This window comes from Hypanus sabinus, unplaced genomic scaffold, assembly GCF_030144855.1.
Source record: "Hypanus sabinus isolate sHypSab1 unplaced genomic scaffold, sHypSab1.hap1 scaffold_61, whole genome shotgun sequence".
NCBI classification, from domain to species: domain Eukaryota; kingdom Metazoa; phylum Chordata; class Chondrichthyes; order Myliobatiformes; family Dasyatidae; genus Hypanus; species Hypanus sabinus.
Genome location: NW_026781466.1, coordinates 1,159,076 through 1,181,022, shown reverse-complemented (window position 1 = coordinate 1,181,022; position 21,947 = coordinate 1,159,076). Strand labels below are relative to the sequence as shown.

General features: G+C 45.1%; 1 protein-coding gene across 6 annotated transcripts in view; it reads right to left on the bottom strand.

Moving 5' to 3' along the window:
• Positions 1-286: 286 nt before the first annotated feature.
• LOC132389602 (NACHT, LRR and PYD domains-containing protein 3-like) overlaps positions 287-21,947 on the bottom strand; it is an 87,711-nt gene continuing 66,050 nt past the window's right edge. For all 6 annotated transcript variants that reach the window (XM_059962088.1, XM_059962089.1, XM_059962090.1 and 3 more), the window contains exons 5-16: positions 21,167-21,262; positions 19,821-20,108; positions 12,972-13,064; positions 11,944-12,110; positions 10,868-11,039; positions 10,718-10,768; positions 4,219-5,956; positions 3,130-3,216; positions 2,812-2,982; positions 2,486-2,656; positions 2,163-2,330; positions 287-1,998 (exon numbers count right to left, since the gene is read on the bottom strand). In XM_059962088.1, coding sequence (XP_059818071.1) covers positions 1,911-1,998; positions 2,163-2,330; positions 2,486-2,656; positions 2,812-2,982; positions 3,130-3,216; positions 4,219-5,956; positions 10,718-10,768; positions 10,868-11,039; positions 11,944-12,110; positions 12,972-13,064; positions 19,821-20,108; positions 21,167-21,176 — 3,204 coding nt within the window. In that variant the 5' untranslated portion in view covers positions 21,177-21,262 and the 3' untranslated portion in view covers positions 287-1,910. The remainder of the gene's footprint in view (positions 1,999-2,162; positions 2,331-2,485; positions 2,657-2,811; positions 2,983-3,129; positions 3,217-4,218; positions 5,957-10,717; positions 10,769-10,867; positions 11,040-11,943; positions 12,111-12,971; positions 13,065-19,820; positions 20,109-21,166; positions 21,263-21,947) is intronic.

Genomic DNA, 21,947 nt, shown 5'->3' with positions numbered 1-21,947 from the left:
AGATGCTCCGGCTCCTACACCGAACGAGAATCACGACGATAAAGAGGAGGGACGTTGTTCCGATGTTAATGGGAGAGCAATGGCGTTTGTCTCCGTTGTTTGGAGCAAACCGGTCTCCTGGAGAATTGCCAGCAGCTGCAGCTGGGAGCCGTCAACGAACCCAGTCCAAACTGGCAGAAAAACTCCAAACGAAGCTTCCACGCTAAAACAGTGTGTGATGGGTGAATGTGGAGGGAGCCTTACTCTGTGTCTGACACAGGAATTATGCGATGGGACAGTCTGGAGGGAGATTTTCTCAAAGTCTGACCTGCGATTGTGTTATTATACAGTGTGGAGGGAATTCTCTCAGTGTCTGACCCCGGTAGTGGGTTATTTCATGGTGTGTACAGAGATTCTCTCAATGTCTGACCCTGTGAGTGTGTAATGGGACGTGGTGTAGGTAGGTTCACTCTGTGTCTGACACCGGTAGTGTGCGATGGGATGGTGCGGAGAGAACTTCACTGTCTCAGAACCCGGGAGTGTGTGATGGGATAATGGAGAGGGAGATTTACTGTGTTTCTGACCCCCAGTTGTATGTAATTGGATGATTTAAAAAGAGCTTCATTCAGTGTCTGACCCTGGATGGTTCTGATGGGACGATGTGGAGTAAACCACACTCTCTGTCTGACACAGAGATTGTGTGATAGTACCATGCGGAGGAAGCTTCACTCTGCGTCTGACCCAGAGACTGTGTGATGCGACATTGCAGAGGGATCTTCACTCTGTATCTGATCCGTGGAGAGCGTGATACACTCTGTGTCTGACCCTCTGCTGTTTCCGACCATTGAGGATGCAGGTCTGATAGTATACCGTATATGAGCTTCCAATCTCTTTTGTCAATTTTGTCTGCAAAGCCAGGAGAGTGCTCAGGAAGGCTGGGGTCAGGAGAGTGGGTGTATCTCGGGTGCAAGGAAGCGGTGGTCAGCCTGGATGGGGATAGGGACTGAAGAGATCCTGGGGACTGGACAATCTCAGCCTGGAACTGAGGCGCAGCTGTACCACTTCATTGAGTGTGTGTGTGTGTGCGTGTGTGTGTGTGTTTGTGGTTCCCTATGCTACAGTTCCAAGGTGAACACAATGAGAATGTCCTTTGTAATCTGTTTCAGCTCAAGAACTCTTTTGGTATATCTCACACTGCAGAGACGTGTTTTCTCCCCGTGTCTGAACCCGGGAGTGTGTGATGGGACGGTGTTGAGGTAGCTTCACTCTCTGTCTGACCCCGGGAGTGTGTGATGGGACGGTGTTGAGGTAGCTTCACTCTGTGTCTGCCCCAGAAGTGTTTGATGGAAGGTGTGGAAGGAGCTTCACTCTGAGTCTAACCCCGACAGTGTGTGATGGGATGATGTTGAGGGAGCTTCACTCTGTGTCTGACCCCGGGAGTGTGTGATGGGACGATGCGGTTGGAACTTCACCCTGTGCTGAATGCCGGTATTCCATCCCGCATCCCATTCGTACTTGGGAACTCAGTGAAATCACGTCTGACATTACAGTAGATGTTAACTGTCTGTGGGCGCCTCGTCTCTGAGACGCTGCTGTACCAGTGTGAGGAGCTCAGAACCATTATTGCAGTTCACCGAGTGCGGGGGGCAGCAGTAACCCCAGGTCACTGTTTCTCCCCTAGTGAGACTCAGGTCCGACACCAATGCAGGAAGTTACAGCAGTTTATTGATTTCATCATGACAAATGTAAATTAAGGAATGTTTGAACTGGATAGGACGCGGAATCACGTCACTGCGGCACCGCCTCTGAGATCACAGAGAGCTCGGCTGAAGCCAGGATCTGTTAGAACAGTTAGAAATTAAACGTGTATTGCAGGAAATCGGCCAACATGTCCTCATCCAGCGAGCAGGGATGATCACACATTCAGATCTTCACAACTCCACTCTCAGTCCTGGTCTGGGTTCCTGCAGAGATCTCAGTTCCCTCTCTCCTGTTGGACTGAACCGATTCCAGTGCAGCCTGAAACAGATGGGAGAATAAAGATGAAATAAACTGATTACACAACAGTGTCAGTAACAGGGGACCGGGGTTAATGTTTCAACAACACTCACAGACAAATATCACCAGAAAACCCGCGGATCCGCTGATATTTCATCACATTGAACATTAACACAAGCACTTACCCGATCCGCCCCAGACTCGGGAGGGTCAGTATGACGCGGCGGAGAGCCGGGACAGATCTGTCTGTGAGCGAGTTTAATCCCAGGTCCAGAACCATCAGTGATGAGTTTGTAATGAGAGCGAAGGCGAGATCCTCGGCGCCAGAATCCCTGAGACCGACATTGTACAGACTGGAGATGAGAGAGAGTGAGGGTGAAGGACACAGAGAGACAGGAGATGGTACAAATCCCCAGTGCATATCAGTAACACAAGTACTGATCACATTAATGTTCAGTGTCAGGCACCCAGTGACTGTAAACACAATCTCCCACAGTCTGGTACTTACAGCAGTTTCTGTATTTTACACTCTGGGTTCCTCAGAGCCGCAGAAACCAGTTTCACTCCTGAATCTCCCAGTTTATTTTCACTCAGATCCAGCTCCGTCAGTGATGGGTTTGTACTGAGAGCGGCGACGAGATCCTCGACACCAGAATCTGTGAGACTGTTATCTCTCAGCCTACAGATGAGAGAAAGTGAGGGTGAAGGACACAGTGAGATACGAGACGGTAAAAATCCCCAGTGTTTATCAGTAACACAATTACTGATCACATTGATGTTCAGTGTCAGACACCCAGTGACTGTAAACACAATCTCCCACAGTCTGGTACTTACCACAGTTTCTGTATTTTACACTCCGGGTTCCTCAGAGTCACAAACACCAGTTTCACTCCTGAATCTCCCAGTTTATTACGACCCATGTTCAGATCCATCAGTGATCGGTTTGTTTTGAGAGCAGAGGCAAGATTCTCGGCACCAGAAACTGTGAGATCGATATTGTCCAACCTGGAGATGAGAAAAGGTGAAGGACACAGAGAGAGGAGGTGGTACAAATTCCCAGAGTTTATCTGTATCTCAATTACTGTTCACATTAATGTTCAGTGTCAGACTCTCAGTGACTGTAAACACAATCTCCCACAGACTGGTACTTACCCCAGTCTCTGTATTTTACACTCCGGGTTCCTCAGAGCCGCAGACACCAGTTTCACTCCTGAATCTCCCAGTTCATTCCCCGCAAGTCTAAACACAAACAGACAGATTGCTAAACAAATTGATGAATTGATGAGGGTCTGAGGGAATTACTCTCAATCAGGTATTTCAGGAACCACTATACCCTTCAGTAAATCACTGATCAGTGTTCCCATCACTGTCAACGTCCCTATCTGCCCAGCTCCAGGGTATTCACCGAGTATCAGTAATTTAATCTGTTGGTGTGATCCTGTAAAATACACATATTCTGTCTCATTTCTGACGGTTAGAGAAGTGTTATTGGCCTGGGAGCATCAGAAGCAGCAGGGAGGAATGATGGAAGAAAGTCCCACAGTGTGGAAAATTTATGACTGGGAGACTGTCAATGGGAATGGTGGAAGAGACCGCACCTGAGGAAAACTCGATGGGAAGAGAGATCCCACAGGAGGAAGGAGGATGGGAAAAGTTAATCCTACAAGACGAGAGGATACAGAAAAAGATTTCATGGAAGAGGTGGGTCTGAACTGAGGCTCACAGTCGGGAGAGAAGATTTGCCCATGGGGTCTGGGTATCTGGTAGTGAGCACAGTCACACAGGTGGCCTGATGGTGATAGTCACACAAGAGGAAGGGCAGGGGAGGACAATCTCACAATGGTATTTCTTTCCTTCTCACTGGGACAGTCTGAGGACTGTCTCTTGTCCCTCACCGGGAAGGGAGTGTGAATCTCTGACCCACCTGCTGCAGTCAGTGTCGGTCTGGGTGTCAGTAACAGTGAGAAGGAACATTGTCAATGGACGTGTCACAGGCAGCGAGAAACACGGCCATTCCTGTGATTTATTATCATTAAACCAAAGGCCGGTGTTCTCAGAACTGACAAAGTCTCTAACAGCCCTTCACAAGGAATCACAGAAACCTCCTGTACTTGGGGAATTAGTGGCCAATCACTAGGGCATTTGTCACAATTTTTCAGAACCTCAGTTACTACAGTTTTAACCAAATCCCTTGACATTGAAACAACACAATGGAACAGAGTGATAGATAAGTCAAGTTACCTCAAATCCTGGCACTTGTGCAGCCTGGGTCCCAGCCGCTGGATTCCTTCACTCTGAACAAGGCAGTACTCCAGGTCGAGGTGTTTTATTGTGTCACGGAGTCCGATGACATAAGACAGGACCGCGCAGTCAATCGGGGTCAGTGCCATTCCACGGAATGAAAGTGATTCCATTGATTCCAGTGCGGCCTGAGCCAGTCCAAGATTCTGAGACTCAAACAGATAGTGCAATGTGTTCAGGAGGCTCCTTTTACCAGCTTCACTCTCTGTGTTTGAACTCTGGTGTTTAACCTTCTTCTTCACCCAGTCAATCACCTGGCAGGTTGTTTCATGAGGAAATGGACCCAGAAACTCTTCCAGGCCCCGAGCTGTCATTGGGGAGGAGAGACCAGCAACAAAACGAAGAAATACCTCAAATCGTCCATCTGTCGTGTTGTGGGCTTCATTGAGGAATATCAGGATATCCCCGGGATGTGGATTCAGGAATTGTGCGACTGCAGCTACAAACTCTTGGATGGTGAGGTGTGGGAATGTGTACACCACACACCGGGCAGAATCCTCTCTCTCCAAAAGCTCCATCAGGAACCCGGACAGGAACTGGGAAGGCTGCAGATTGTGGTTGATCAAATCATCATCTGTAAACACAATCTTCTTCTCGGACACTCCACTGAAGGCCATCTGACCAACCCTGAGTAACACATTACGGGGGTTCTCAATCTCACGGCCGTGGTTTTTCAGGATGTTGTAAATATAGTAGGAGTACAGTTGGGTGATGGTCTTGGGAACTCGCTGCGGGTCCCTGACTCTTTGTGTGAAGAAGGGGCCCAGTGCCAGAGCGAGGATCCAGCAGTAGGAGGGGTTGTAGCTCATGGTGTACAGGATCTCGTTCTCCTTCACGTGTTTGAAAACAGCTTCCGCCACCGTCTGATCTTCAAAATGCCTGCTGAAATATTCCTTCCTTTCCTCACCAACCAATCCCAGGATTTCAGCCCAGCCACTGATCTCAGCCTTTTCCAATAAATGTAACGCAGTGGGACGGGTGGTCACCAGCACTGAACACCCTGGGAGCAGCTTGCCCTGGATTAAACTGTACACAATGTCAGACACTTCACACCACCACTCGGGATCTGGGCACTGGTGCTTTGGTTCTGTATCTCTCCGACTGTCAGCAAAATCGATTCTGTGTTTGAATTCGTCCAAACCATCGAATATAAACAGCAATCCCTCTGGGTTCTTCCAGACCTCTCTCAGGATATTCCCAAAGTAAGGATACTGATCCAGAATCAGTTCCCTCAGGCTTATTCTACAGTTAATGGAGTTTAACTCTCGGAATTTGAAACTGAAGACAAACTGGAACTGTTGGAATATTGTCCCCGTGGCCCAGTCATATACAATCTTTTGTACCATTGTTGTTTTCCCAATCCCCGGGACTCCGGCCACTGCTGCCGAACTCCCAGATTTGGATTTACTCCGGGAAAAGCTGCTCTGGAACAGCTGATCAGTCCGGATTTTCTCCAGCTCTCTGCCGAGATGTTTCTCTCTCCACTCCTCGTGATCTCTGCCTCTTGCCAGCAGCTCGTGTTCCACCAGTCTCCGATCCCGAACAGTAGAAATGACAGTGAGCTCAAAGTATCGATCAACCAGCTGGAAAACCTTCACCTTCTCCCGCATCAGGATCGTGTTCACTCTCAGTGTTTTAGTTTGTTCCCACAGAGTCTCCTTGTGTTTCTGTTGTACATCTTCCATGGGAACAGACAGTGGTCAAACTGTTAGATGCCTCACCTCAGAACTCAGTATTTAAGCACACAAGAGTTAGCTCAGAACTGTTGCATTAATGGATTAATCAATGGATGCTCCTACAGTAAAGTAAATATGATTAACAGAGCCCTGACTGGACAGAGAGGCCTGGTATAGATAAACACCAGATATTCACATTTCCACATTAACTGTGCTGTGAAGGTGAGTATTTCCCTGGTAGTTTACTGACCCCCGACTGTCCTGTACTGGATAAACTCCCACTACTGACAGAGCTATCTTTGTTCCTGTGGAAGAACTTTGAAAGCCGGATGTTTCATGTGGCATATGGAGACGGAGAAAAGGATCGTGAGCATTCTATGAAAGATGCAGGTTAGGCAATCACAGCTTCCCCTCCCACCCACCATCACTGATTCAAAATACAAAGAAGTAGCTTTATTGAGCAGCATGTGCACTGTGGGTGGGTGATGTTGGGTGAGAAAATGTCAATGTCTTGTTCAGGAGATTGGGACTGTCAGCATTTTGACACAAAACGCAAACATTAACCCCCCACCCCACACCCCCCCCCCCCCCCCCATCATCATAGATGCTACTCAGCTCACTGAGTTCCTCCGGAAAATGGTTTGAGACGGCAGATCTATTGTCTCTTAAAGAGTATGAGCTGCAAATGCTCAACAGATTCAAGATTGAAGATACTCAAGTGCAAAGGTCAGGGCATAAATTTTATTCCGGATGTGATGCAGCACATAATAACTCAGATAAAGAACACAATGGAAAACACAATAAATATAAATACATACGATACAGGAGTTATTTTGACCTCAGGTGGTTCTGGCAGAAAAGTTTCAAATCATGCTGGTGGTGGGGTGGGGGTTGTTAGTTGTGTAGGGGTGGCTTAATCATTGTTGATCCGTCTTACTACTTGAGGAAAGTAACTGATTTTGAGTCTGGTGGTCCTGCTGTGGATGCTACGTAGCTTCCTCCCTCATGGGAGAGGGGCAAACAGCCCATAGGCAGGATAGGTGGGATCCTTCCTGATGCTACTGGTCCTTTTCCGGAGCCTTTCTGTTTATACGTCCCTGTTTGAAGGTAGGCTGGGGGTCCCGGTGATGCGTTGGGCAATTTTGACTACCAGTAGTAGAGCCTTCCAGTCCACCACAGTTATGCAGCATGTTGGCCTGCCCTCTGCAGCACAGCTGTAGAAGGACTGGAGTGTAGATGTGAGTACAGGTCAGACAACGTCTGTGGAAAGGGGAGAAAGGGGAGATGCTACTGGTCAGCGACTTTAAATACAAGTTTGAAACCATGCCGATTACAGGTCGGGTCGTGAAGAGAGCAGAGACCGAGGAATTTTGGCAGCAGGTGGTTCAGGATTTCAGCTGTCACAAGACCTGCATAGTACAGTATAGGTATGGGACCTTCACACAAAGTTGCTGCTAGCACGATGTCCACATAAACTCATCCCGCCTGCCTCCGGAGCTATGGATATGGATATCAGGATCCCTGTAGATATGAATGACGTCAGGGTCGTGACCTTTACTCTGTACTTCCCCATACTTTTGATCTCCTGAATTGGAAGTACTCACACTTCTCTGGATTAAACTCCACCTGATAGTTCCCCATCCGCATCTGCAACCGATCTGTATCCCAATGCATTCTTTGGCATGCCTCTTCACTCTCCACAACTGACTGTTTCATTTCAGCATCATGAAACTCATCTCTCCCTTTCAGATTAAATTTACAACATCTCCCATCAAGATCTACAGGCATTGACGTCGTTGGCTTTAATCCTCTTTGCAACATTCCAGACCCAAATTCTGCTCAGCTAATATTTAATCATGCCCGTTGGGGATTTGTCTAACAAGAGGTGCTCTCAATCTAAGCCTTTGCCACTGAAACTGCCTTCCCCCAAGTTATATTTCCCACACCCAATGCTGCACACCCCATTCTTGGCAGTGTGGAGAATCAGAGTGACCTTGGGGTCCGAGTCCAGCGGACACTCAAAGCCGCTATGCAGGTTGACTCTGTGGTTCAAAAGGCATACAGTGCATTGGCCTTCATCAACCCTGGGATTGAGTTTAGGAGCCGAGAGGTGATGTTGCAGGTATATCGGACCCTGGTCAGACCCCACTTGGAGTATTGTCTTCTGTTCTGGTCACCTCACTACAGGAAAGACGTGGAAACTATAGAATGGGTGCAGAGGAGATTTACAAGTAATGCCTGGATTGGGGAACATGCCCTATGAGAATAGCTTGTGTGAACTCGGCCATTTCTCCTGGGAACAACGGAGGATGAGAGGTGACCTGATAGAGGTGTATAAAATGATGAGAGGCATTGATTGTGTGGATAGTCAGAGACTTTCTTCTAGGGCTGAAATGGCTAACACAGGAGCGTACAGTTTTAAGGTGCTTGGAAGCAGGTACAGAGGGATTGTTAGGGGTAAGTGTTATTTATGCAGAGAGTGGTGAGGGCGTGGAATGGGCTGCCGGCGATTGTGGTGGAGGCAGAAACAATAGAGCCTTTTAATTTCTAAAATAATTACATGTTCGGTACAGCATCGTGGGCCGAAAGGCCAGTATTGTGCTGTAGGTTTTGTATATTTCTATAAGCTGCAGACCTCTACTTATTCATAACCATCTGAGAAGAGGAGTTGCGTTCACTGTTCCCAAATGTTCCACCACTGAAACCTCAGCAACCTGCCGGATTACTTTCAAATACCAGCTGCAGTCTGGCCTCTCCTCTAGTTCACACATTACACACATTGTTCCCAGAACACATCTCACCATCAGAGATTCCTAAAATATTCTTGCAGGTAGGAAACACGGGACAGAGAATGAAAGGTCATCAGCAACACAGGGAAAGTTAAAATTACCCGCTACAACAAACTTGCTGCTTTTGCATCTTTCCAGAATTTGCCTACATATTAGTTCCTGTATCTCATGATGACTACCAGGAGATGTTTTGTAAAAACCCATCAGTGACTGTATCTATCTTATTTCTATGCACTCATATTGCCTCAGTACTTGAAATCCCCAGTGTGTCCTCTCTGATTGCAGCTGTGAAATTCCCCAGGTCAGCAAATAAACCTTTTCAAACGTATTACCTCCCCTCTCTATCTGAAATATTGTAACGCTGGAATATTGATCTGCCAATCTTGTCTCTCTCAATCAAGTCTTCATAAAGACAACAACATCACACTTCCATGTGCTGATCCACTCTCAATGTCCAACTACCTGACCCACAACACTCTTTCCAAAGAACTATCCACTTCAGTCCCAACCATTCCATCATGTTCACTCACCCGGACCGCCGTCCATACAATAAGGATTATTAGCCTAACCTGTATCTTCCGTCGACCCGTCGACGCAGGAGATAATGTAGCTGGACAAGTGTTTGGGGTGCCAGTGAGAGAGTATTTTGGACACAGAGACTATCTGTCACAATCATGGAAAGCGATGTCGATGCCCTGAGACCTGAATTAGGGGAAGGCAAAATGTGGAAACAGCTAATTGCAGCTGCACTACTGCTGAACACAATCCTTTGAAAGGACGTGTAAAAGTATGTTAGGACTCTGCAAAGTGTATCCAGGATTTCACAGAATTTGAAGGGACTGTCAGGAGTGTGCAGGATCTCAGCATGTCCGGACTCTAGCAGGGATGTGCGGGGTCTCACCGTGTGTGAGGACCCTATCAGGGATGTGTGGGGTCTCACAGTGTGTCAGGACCCTGTCAGGGATGTGTGGGGTCTCACAGTGTGTCAGGATCCTGTCAGGGGTGTGTGGGGTCTCACAGTGTGTCGGGACCCTGTCAGGGATGTGTGGCGTCTGTGTTCAATGTATACGGGTGGGATGGGGAGCGTAGGAAAACATTGGTAGTTTAAATAGTTACTTCAGACAAAGTGACAGTGTTAGAAATGATATTCTTCAATAATCAGGGAATGTATCGGTTTTGTATTAGAAATGGGTGTGCGAATTTCACTGCTGTGTCTGTTCCTTCGGCAAACAACATGAAGACCAGTGAAGAACAAGTTTGCAGGCTACCTTGGTTTCTCTCACCGTTCCACAGTGTCCATCACACATCACATGAACTTCAGCTTCTGTGGACTGAGCTGAGGATTTTGTCCCCATCACACGCTCACTAACACTGTCTCCTGATGGAATTCCCAGGATTATTGAGTTGGAAGTAAAACTGGATAACTGTAGCAGTGTTTGCAGTAAGGCAGTACTTATGTGAACAAAGTTGGGTTGATATGCTGCTTTGGGGTTGAACAGAGCAGTTGGGTGTTACCTGATTTTCTCATTAAATGGATGCTCTCATTGCTATTCTGTGATGAGAGCTTCCGTGGACTCTCAATTCTAAAAATGATAATCTGTAGGATCTGAGGGGATTTAGAAAAATTATCCAGGATGAGAGCTGTTGCTCAGGTAGTGCAGCTGCAGGGGAAGGATTTCACTTTTCGGAGTGAAGAATTTCTAAGAATTTCACTCCTCCAGATCGTCCTCTTTTCCACTCTGGTCCGGTGGAGGGACCTGTCGTTGTAAGAGTCAGAGAGGAGTGGTCCCTATCAGAAAACACCCCAACTCCATGAGTTGTTCCTGATAATACCCTGAGAAAGATATCCCTCCAGCAAATATTTTCCACGTGTCTCATGGTGCCACCACATACCTGGTCAAATCCAGGTGGTTCAACATCGATATGGCCCTACACAATATATACCATCGGTGGAAACAGCGTTTCTTCACTTACCTTTCAGTTCTCTGGGAATCTCCGGTACGGGTCGATGGACCGGAACACAGCCTATTCGGAATAAAACCATTTGAGGAATTGAAATGTATAAAATTATAAAGTCAATTGTGATTGAATCCTAAATTAAATTCATCTGTGATGCTATCTCACCATGTTCCTGTATTTCTTTCAGTATTTTGTCCAATTTTGGGACACCATTCCGCATTTTGACAAAGGTTTCCCACATCACCCTCCGGGCGCGGGAGCCTTTCTCCATCACCAGGCTCAGGAGGAGTTTAGAACTGTCCGCCCGCTCTCCCTTATCAGCGAGATCAGAGATTTTCTGTGAAGAGTAACAGTGAACATATTGGGGACTGACAGATTCACACAGAGAATGAGAAGTAAATGATGTGCTCTGTAACGGGATCACACTGAGCAGTCACTGATCCTGTCTGGACATGGACTGTACATTCTGAGTGCAGAGCACACGGAGGGACATTCACCGTGAACCTGGTCCACCACTCAATGAGATCCTGGCTGGTCTGTGACCGCTCCATTGACGTGGCTCCAAATCCATAAATAATTCCTCATCGAATTTGACGGTGTAAAACAGAAATCAGAAAATAACGATCACAGACGAAGAAAGAAGTCAGGCAGGTTTTTATAACAGAGTGAGCAGTCTTGGAGATGTTGCAGAAAAAATGATTCATCTCCTCAGTCCGCCAGTGTCCAACATGACAGCGGATTACCGGCTGACACCGGATGCCTTTCCTTTGCCATTTCCAGTGGAGGTTTACTCAGTGATTACACATTACAACATGGCAGTGTTCCCCGATCCACATTGTTTGCAGTTACAGATTGTAACAGAATGATCTCCACCCAGAACAGAACACACTCAAGCTCCTGTGGCGAACACAGATGATACCCTACTTCTCAGTGCCATCCAGCTGTTACGCTGCACGGACTTCCGAAAGCACAACATCCTGGCATATTTCCACAATCTCCTCTATTCTCGGTCCATACAGCTGCTGCTCACTCTTAACATTCAGCAGCAACCCACCAGTCTGCCGCGTATTTTCACCTCTTTCCACCACTGGTTCAGAGTCACATTTCGTTTTGTAATTGGATGTACAGTATTTATTTTCCAATTGTTCATTTATTTAATTTATTATCCGATGAGTGAGAGTTCCGACACCCATCAGTCCTGTGAAGTGTGAAAATTCAAACCCATTCTCCCTCCCACTCACCCGATGTTCCTCTCCGCTGAACTGATTCTCGGCCGTTAACGCCAGGCTCACTCCGTGCACCCCTCCTTCCATCGCCTGCTCCAGCCTGTCCCGGTAGAAGTCCGTCAGCTGCAGCAGCTGGAAATCGTTCCAGCTTGCCAGGAGCTCAGTGATTGCTGTGCTCGGACCTGTGAAGGAAAATGAGGAGCATTATTGGGCAGGAACTTTCTCTCTTGAACCTAAAGATGATGCACCAAGTGAGCAAACACCCCGAAATATATATAGGAGGGGAGTTGGGAGTGGTGAAATGGGCGCGGACCTGGGAAGAGCAGATGAAAATCTCTGCCGGCCGAGGCTGAAGAGGCATAATTCCATCTATTGAAGGCTGCCTTTTGTGTCCCTGGGTATATACCTCTCTATTTGAAAAACTCTGCTTCTTCCTGAGAATATAGTAACCCATCACCATCACTCTCCTGGTACTGCCCATCACCATCGCTTTGCTCTGGGTTACTGTCTGCCTGCCTGGTCAAACCCTTCCTCAGCAAATCTCTGGAATATCTCACAAAATGCTGAGGCTGCTCAGCAGATCAGGCAGCATCTATGGAGAAGAATAAACAATCAATGATTCAGGCCAACGCCCTTAATCGGGACTGGAAATGAAGGGGACAGAAATTCTAGATATTACCACATTTCTACTCCTTGTTGTCTCAATCCAAAACGTCAGCTGTTTATTTCTCTCTATGGATGCTGCCTGACCTAGTGAATTCCGAAAATATTTTGTGTGCCCTTGTGTGGCTCAAAACTTTCAGCATCTATGGAATGTCTTGTGTTCTGGAATACTCACTGTTTTAATATGCATCACAATCTGCGAGAGGAGCAGGAAGAAAACAGTAATTGTACCCTGTCCACGTGTGACTGTGCTTCCCCCAGAAATGTTAACAGTCTCTGCTCAGTCCCCTCACAAATAATTTGGAAATTGACGATATTGAATTAAACCCAGACACAGAGTCAAGGCAATATTTATAAATTAAAATAATTCGCAGACATACCCGTGACCTTTCCCGATGTTGACTGCACTGGAACTCTTCCGATGCCTGCTCCTTGTGCCATTTTGAGGACAGGTGTGATCCGGTTTTGATGCTCTGTTCAAACAAAAGTATCAGGAGTTTCAGACATTAATTAAGCTGTAAAGGAGAACATTGTTTTGCTTTTATACTGAGGAAAACACTTCCAAGTATCTTGGGCCTGTCCACTGAAGCCTTGACATGACCTGCTCCACCTGTGTCCATCCACCCACAGTCAGACAATGTCCATTTCCGATCTCTCCATGGATTGTACACTGGACCAGGATTCTTTGGGGTATCTACTCTGCCTGCTATATTGCAGACAATTCCCTTTTAGGAGTGAATCCGGTGTCTTGGACCGGGAATGATGCGTCAATGGAATACAAGGCAGGTTGAGCAGACAGCACCCACTCGTTTGGTCCTCCTACCACTGATGGAGCTATGGTGAGTAATGGACAACTGTTACACCAGGGTGGGTTGAAGCTTTTCTGCTGGCCAATGGGACATCTTTTCCTCTCATCAATGGATTACACAGATTTCTCTGTCACACCTGTTCTCACCGTCTCCTTTCAGTTTAACATCGCCTGGCAATGATGCTTCAGGCAATATATAACCATATAACAATCACAGCATGGAAACAGGCCATCTCGGCCCTCCTAGTCCGTGCCGAACTCTTAATCTCACCTAGTCCCACCTACCCGCACTCAGCCCATAACCCTCCACTCCTTTCCTGTCCATATACCTACCCAATTTTACCTTAAATGACACAACTGAACTGGCTTCTACTACTTCTACAGTAAGCTCATTCCACACAGCTATCACTCTCTGAGTAAAGAAATACACCCCTGTGTTTCCCTTAAACTTCTGCTCCCTAACTCTCAAATCATGTCCTCTCATTTGAATCTCCCCTACTCTCAATGGAAACAGCCTATTCATGTCAACTCTATGTATCCCTCTCAAAATTTTAAATACCTCGATCAAATCCCCCCTCAACCTTCTACGCTCCAATGAATAGAGACTTGTTCAACCTTTCTCTGTAACTTTTTTGATTCTATGATTTTATTCTATGGTTTGATTCTATGTAGAAGCACTGTGACATCCTGAACAATGCAATCCACCCTCCTCCCCGTCCCCACCCTGCACCAAACACACACACACAGCATCGCGACATCTTCTGAGCTACATTTTCTCCTGTACAACTTTAAGAAAATCATTTGCACTTAAACTCTGGTCAAGCTTTCATGTCACCTGGCTATTATCAGATAGTTAAATGGCACCTTGCTGAACACAATGTCGACTGCCGTACATCCAAAACAAGTTGCGATATTTTTAACCATAAATAAAACTGGAATTATTCAACAAGACAGACGGCATGTTAACATTTCAGGTGGAAGTCGCTGTATTAGTGCTGAACCAGTGTGTAGGAACCATGCATCTGCTGTCTACCTGCATTGTATTCTGTGTTGTTTTTTTCTGAAGCTTTTTATGGCAACTAGTCACATCAGTCGAGGTGTGGTAAACACAAAGGGAAGCAGTTACATATTTGTGCTTTGCTCTGTGCGGAACACAGCTGGGAACTGACCGTTGTCACATATTTTATTATTATCCATTCAAATACGCTGAACTGACACCTGGGGACCTTACAGTTTCATCACTTCAAGATTGTATGTTTGCTGATTGCTAATAAAGTATCGAATACTTATTAGCGACTTTGGTAACAATCATCATTGGAGCTGACGGGACGCCAGGAAAGTAAAACAAATCTGTGGGTGGGTCACCAGCAATGTCAACTTTGTTTGGTTAGAATTCACAGCTACATTATCAACAGACATTTCTCAATCTGCCGATCATTTTAAATATTCTGAGGCACTTCAAGAATACTTTGCTTCAGTATTCACACGTGAAAAGCACCTTCACAATTGTGGGGATGACTTACAGCGGACTGAAATGCTGGAGTGTGTAGACATTAAGAAAGAGGATGTGCTGGAGTTTTTTAAAGGCATTAATTAGATAAGCTGCCGCGGCCGGTTGAGATCTGCTCCCCGGCAACTGTGGGAAGATTGCTGAGCCTCTGGCGATGATCATTGTCAATCGTATGTTGAGAAGGACCAGAGGTTTAGAAGGTTGCAAATATCATTTCCTTGTTCAAGAAAGAGAGTAGAGATAGCCCACTTAATTATAGACCAGCCAGCAAGTTGAGTGAGTGTGTTGTTGTGGGAGTCTCTGAGAGGCAGGATTTTTGAGTATTTGGAGAGACATAATCTGATTAGGGATAGTCAGCACGGCTTTGTCAAGGGCATGTCCTGCCTTATGAACCTGATTGAATTCTTTAGGGATGTAACAAAACATGTTGATGAAGGTGGAGCAGTGGATGCAGTGTATATGGATTTCAGTAATCCGTTTGATAAGGTTTCCATTGCAAGGTTCATTTAGAAAGTAATGAGGTGTGGGATCAAACGGGGCATTGCTTTGTGGATACAGAATTAGCTTTCCCACAGAAGTTGTAGATGGTTGGAATACTGCATGGAAGATGGTGACCCTTGGTGTTATGCAAGGTTCTGTTCTTTGACCCCTCTTTCTGATTTTTATAAATGACCTGTATGAGGAAGTAGAAGGGTGGGTTAGTACGTTTGCTGATGACACAAAATGTGGAAATGTTGTGGATAGTCTGGAGGGTTGTCAGAGCTTACAGCAGGACAGCGATAGGATGCAGAACTGGGTTAAAAAGTGGCAGATGGAGTTCAAACCCAGATAAGTGTGAAGTGGTTCATTTCGGTAGGTCAAATTGGAAGACAGAATATAATATTAATGGTAAGACCCTTAACAGTGTGGAGGGTCAGAGAGATCTTGGAATTTGTGTCCATAAGACACTCAAAGCTGCTGTGCAGTTTAACAGTGTCGTTAAGAAGGCATATGCTGTGATAGCCTTGATCACCTGTGGGATTGAGTTCAAGACCTGTGAAACAATGTCCAAGCTATATATGACCTCAGTCAGACCGCACTTGGAGTACTGTGTTTATTTCTGGTCACCTCACTAGAGGAAGGGTATGGATACAGTAGAGAGAGTGCAGGGGAGATTTACATGGATTTTGACTGCATTGGAGAACATGTCTTATGAGAATAGGTTGAGTGAACTTGGTCTTTTCCTTTTACAGCCACGGAGGATGAGGTGACCTGATAGAGGTGCATAAGATGATGAGAGGCATTGATCGTGCTGAAATGGCTAACTCGAGGGGTCATAGTTTTAGGTGTTTGGAAGTAGGAGGTACAGGAGATGTCACAGATCCTGGTGGGAACATGGATTCCACTGCCAGCAACGGTGGTAGAGGCGGACACAATAGGGTCCTTTGAGGAACTCATAGATCGGTACATGGAGCTTAGAAAAATAGCGGGCTCTGCTGTAGGTCAACTCTAGGCAGTTTCTAGAGAAGGGTAGATTGTCAACAAAACATTGTGGGCTGAAGGACCTGTAATGCGCTGCAGATTTCTATATTCCATGTTTTTTTTATGTTTTATTGCTTTACAACATTCATTCATAGTGGCATTAATGTGGCTTTTTTGACGCTGATGAACAAAAAAGTGTCAGAACCACGGATTCAGCAGCGCAGTAGATACGGCATGCGCTTGTGAATATGCGCATGACAGTTAATTATTACTTCATTTTGATAGTATTTAACTCAATACTTGTCATCATAGTGTTTGTCGAGAGTTGAACTCAACAATTCTTCGCTGCCTGCTTGCATTCGACCTGAGAAATTGAACTGTCGAGTCAACTGGGTCTGAAGACTAGCGCTATTAGTTTTATATTTAGTTGCTTTTTTCAGCCGCAGTGTAGGCTTCGTTTTCCATTTGAAATTCTTAGTCAACCACCCTGTTTGGCCTAGTGTTTATTGTCTTCTTTTCCCTTAATATCGTTTGCATTAAATTCTGTGAACTATTGACCTGCGTCAGTGTCTCTCACTCCGCACTTGGGCGATATCCAAACCGGGTGACAAAAAAGACGTGTCAAAGTGGAAGAATCTCTGTAAAGTGATCAAAATTAATTCTGAATATAAGACACTAAATGACTGATTGCGTAAGCATTCCTCCTCCTTTAATATGACACAGCAAGTCAGCACTGGTGCAGCCTATCGGTTTTAGAAGTCACATTATTATTTAAATTGAGATCTGTTTTTGGACACCTGTGTGCAGTCAAGATGTCTGAATTTATTGTAGTAAGTCTACAAATGTACCAGGAAGTTTCAACTGTTGGCGAGTCAAACCACATCCTGAAGACAGAAGAACACTGCAAGCAACTCCGTTAAAGGGTTATTGAAAAGTACATGTCAGGAGATTGATACAAGAAATTTCCACGTCACTGAATATCCCTTGCAGTACAATTAAGTCAATCATCAATAAATGGAAAGAAAATGGTACAGCCCTAGATCTGCCTGGAGGAGCTGTCCTCAAAAACTGAGTGAGCTTACAACAAGAAGACTGGTGAAGGAGGCCACCAAGGGACCTATGACAACTGTGGTGGAGTTGCAAGCATCAGTGACTGCGCAGACAACAATTGTTACCTGGGTGCTTCACCAGTCACAGATTTATGGGAGAGTGGCAAAGCGAAGGATGCTGTTGAAAAAAAAAGGAAAAAAACACACATGAAATCTTGGCCAGAGTTTGCCAGAAGACAAGTGGGAGACCCTGAATGTTCTAAGGTCGATGAAGCCAAAACTGAGCGCTGCCCATCAGACTAAATGCTATATTTGATGTAAGCCTAACACTACACATCATCAAAATCACACTGTCCTTACCATGAAGCATCATGCTTTGGGGACATTGCACTACAGCAGGCACTGGAAGTCTTGTGAAGGTGGAGGGTAAAATGTATGCAGCGAAATACAGGGAAATCCTGGAAGAAAACCTGATTTAGTCTGCAGGAGAACTGCGACTTGGGAATATATTTGATTTACAGCAAGACAATGACCCCAAGTGTAAAGCCAAAGCAATACAGGAGGAGGTTAAAAACAGCAAACCTACTGCCCTGGTGTGGAGTATATGTATAAGCTTTCCAGATCAGTTTCAGACCGAGGTGTTATGCCAAAGGAATACGTTAATATAGGCAGAGCGAACGTGTTTATTGCTTTTGCTATATTGTTACTTTTCAGCTCTGTTTGGCAGACTTTCTTTAGCCCTGAAGTAAATTCTGTTGAATGATTTCTCTTTATCACACAGTGATCTATCTCTTTTGGTTGTTGATATACTAAATATACTTACATGTTTCACATTCACATATCTGCTCTATTGAATCCTGATGATCTGTCATATACTACTAACTCCACTGCACCTTTCGTAACGTTTCTGTTCAATACTTCTCTCGTCTAAAGGTAATGTTTATATCTTTGGAAATTAGTTCTGTTATTTGAATTAGTTGCTTTACAGATGCAACAATGAATATTTTCAAATCATTCTCTATAGCAGATGCATCAAGCTATAATGCACGTTTTCCTGTTTTTCTCCGATTTGGTAAATTAGAGAGCGGGTTTAAAGCCAGACAAAACCATAGCAGGCTTAGCGTTTCGCTCAAGAAAATGCGTATGTTTATTTTGATAACAGTTTTGTTCCTTTGCAGTTGTTAGTCGGTGATTATTGTACTTCAATGCTTCGTCAGATGCTGTAGATGTTTCACAAGTATTCGGTGTATATTTTAGGAGGTTTTGTTAACCACGAATGAGGGACAGAGTCAAATGTCCAAATTTCTTTTTCCATAGTCAATATAAAAGCATAAAAGTCCTCTGTTTTTCCTCCAGACTTGATATAGGATTACATCATTTATTATCAGTTAATCCTTAAATCCCTTCATAACCTAACAGTATCCTTTCAGCCTTTCTGGAAGTATATTCTGGTTAAGTCAGTGACTGGTTATTAGTTGCAAAATGCATGGTTATAATTTTATATATAAAATTGTCTTATTATTATTAAGAGCCAATGATAACATAATAGATGACCATTATAAATACAGAACTAAAGCTGTCATTGAGGCTGGTGGTAAACACCTTCAGCCTTTTATATTTTCTGTCCCATGCACGTATTAAAGAGAGAATGTTTGAGGTGGGATAGTGATCAGCAGCAAAGCTTTGGGTGGGGGAAATAGCATCTTGCTAACTTGATTCACTTCTTCCAGGGGGTGACAAAAGTGATGGATGAAGTTACACATGAATATTGCCTATTTGGATATTAGTCGGGTGTTTGACAAGGTCCCACATGGGAGTCTCATAGAGAAAATTAACATGCTTGGGAACTAAACTTCTGGATTCATACATTATCTTCCCCATAGCAGTCAGAGGCTTAAACTGGCTGGCGATCTTTGACCAGTGACGTTCCACGTGTACACATATGTCCCTTTCCCTAAGACTGGCCTCAAAACTTACCCAACAGTGCTCTGGGAATTGCTTTACCAGAATGACTGCTTTGCCAGAAACGAATCAATCCCACCCAACTCACTCACCATTTTCAATTTAGGATGGGAATAATTACTGGGGCTTTCAATGAGATTCGCTTCCCAGTGATCCTCCGTCCATCCTGGCGAATGCACTTCCCACAACTCATACCCCAGAAATGCTCTCCTAAGCTGGACAGCTGCATTTCCCTCCGATACACATCCTGGAAATCCTTGAAACAGGTAGTACATTTCCTGTAGTGGGGACACGGGTGCCGTACTGCCTCATGTACCACACCCACACATTTTCCCTCTCCTCTGAACAATATCTATGTTTCTCAACCTCCAACAAAGCCTCACATTTACCCTCCTCCATACCACATTCTGAGAACACATCACCCTCACATTTCACTCACCCACTCCTTGTTTGAGACTTGGCAATTCCATGTTTGAAGAGCTTCCGAATTGACAGACAGTCGCCTCACTTGTGCTGGTTCCAGGGTCCTGATCAGTGTCTCTGACGTCACTGTCTCTGGGCAGAATTTGCTCCTCCTCCTCTGCAGCCGGACCGCATTCAACTGGGACATTGCTCTCAGTCTCACCCTGCTTTGGTGCATTGTTTCCGGTGTCCCGATCATTTTCACTCGATGAGCTGCCTACTGAAAACCTCCTGAGTAATTTCGGTACCTGATTTAATTTCCCACCTGAAATAAATGACGAAATACAAATTAAACTAGAATGATTTAGAGCTCAGCAAAACAAGGATTCACAATAGGTGAATCACAATAATATCATAATACATAGGTACAGAATTTGGCCAATTGGCCCATCGAATCTGCTCCACCATGGCTGATCCTTTTTTCCCCTCCTCCACTCCATTTCTCGGCCTTCTTCCCGTAACCTTTGATGCCGTGTCCAATCAATAACCTACAAGTCTCTGCCTTAAATACGCCCAATGACCCGGCCTCCACAGCTGCCTGTGGTAACAAGTTCCACAAATTCACCATCCTCTGGCTAAATAAATTTCTGTTGAAATGTTTATCCTGAGGCTGTGCCATCTTATCCTGGACTTCGCCAGCACAGGAAACATCGATCCACATCTACTCTGACTAGGCCTTTCAACATTTGAAAGGGTTCAATGAGATACCCCACCCCTCACCTTTCTAAACTCCAGCGAGAATAGACAGAGTGCCATCAATCAATGGAGCCGAGACTCCGGCTGACCAGATTTGGAGTGGAACTGTGTTGGTGAATGTGAACCTTCTTTGATTATGTTTGTCTCTTGCTGTTTTTATATTTCCTGTGCTGTATCAGCATTGAAGCTCATTAAACGTCTTTTGTGAAAATAACTTTCACCATTTGTCCACAGCCCAGGCATTCATTGGGGTATTAATACACGGAAACACACCACAAATTTACCTATAATGAGCTATCTCCTGATCCTCAGCAATTTTAAACATTGGCAATGTTGTTGGCTTGGCTACAGAAAACAGATTTCGGAAACTCACTTCATCTCCTTTGCACAGCATTCAAGAAAATCAAGGGGAGTTGCTAGCTACCCAACCAAAACCTGAACTGTTGTGTTATCACACAATCTCTGAAATTCTGGAAATGCTCTTATCACCTGTCTCTGAATTTTATAAATGAAAGTTGGAGATGTCTTTCATCTCTAAACAGTCCCTGCAGTGCAACAAGCCCTGAGCCTGGACTTTTGTGCACAGATGGGACAGACGTTTAATCATAAAGATCCCAGTGATCATACCTGTAGCCATTCTGAATCCGACTGACAATTCCTGGTTGTTGATTTTTGCTTACTCTTTGGTCCCGGTGCAGAAATGCTCCACCTGCCGGTGATTATCTGAATTACATAGAAGCAGTCAGTGAGTCGGAGATATGATTACTTTGTAAATATGACAGAACCTACATCCCCTGTATCAGAGCAAGAGTTGGCTTAGGGACCAACCATTCCCCATCTGTCGGCATGTCTGTCCAGAGATATCTGGCGCATCCTACTGATAGAGTAACAGAGCAACAGAGCACAAATGCAGACCCTTCTGCCCGATGAGAAAATGCTAACCACTGTGCCCACAGATTTGATCCTCCTTTTCTGTTTTAGCCCCATTTCCTCCTGGCATCCTCAATCCATCTGCTTCTGGAAATATACAATTATGCCTGCCTCATGCACTTCCTCTGGCAGGTCCCTCCACGTCATCACCAAGCTCTGCGTGAAACCATTGCCGCTCCTCTTTGTTTTACAATCCATTTGCCACTCCTTTGCGCATTTAGATGCTATGATAATAAGCTGTGGGGGTGGAGTTTCAAGATGGCGACGTAAGCATCTGCCTTTTAGGCGCTCTTTATTTTTTTAACTATAATCACCCTTTAATTAGACCTTTTCGAACTTAATCATATGAGTTGCTACCTTTGATTGACCCTTTTTTCCTAAAATAATAGTTGATCTAATCTTGTCAAACCTAAAATGGCTACAAGTAAGAAATCGGCTAAGGATCCTGTATCCATCGACGCAATTGTTGGTCTTTTGG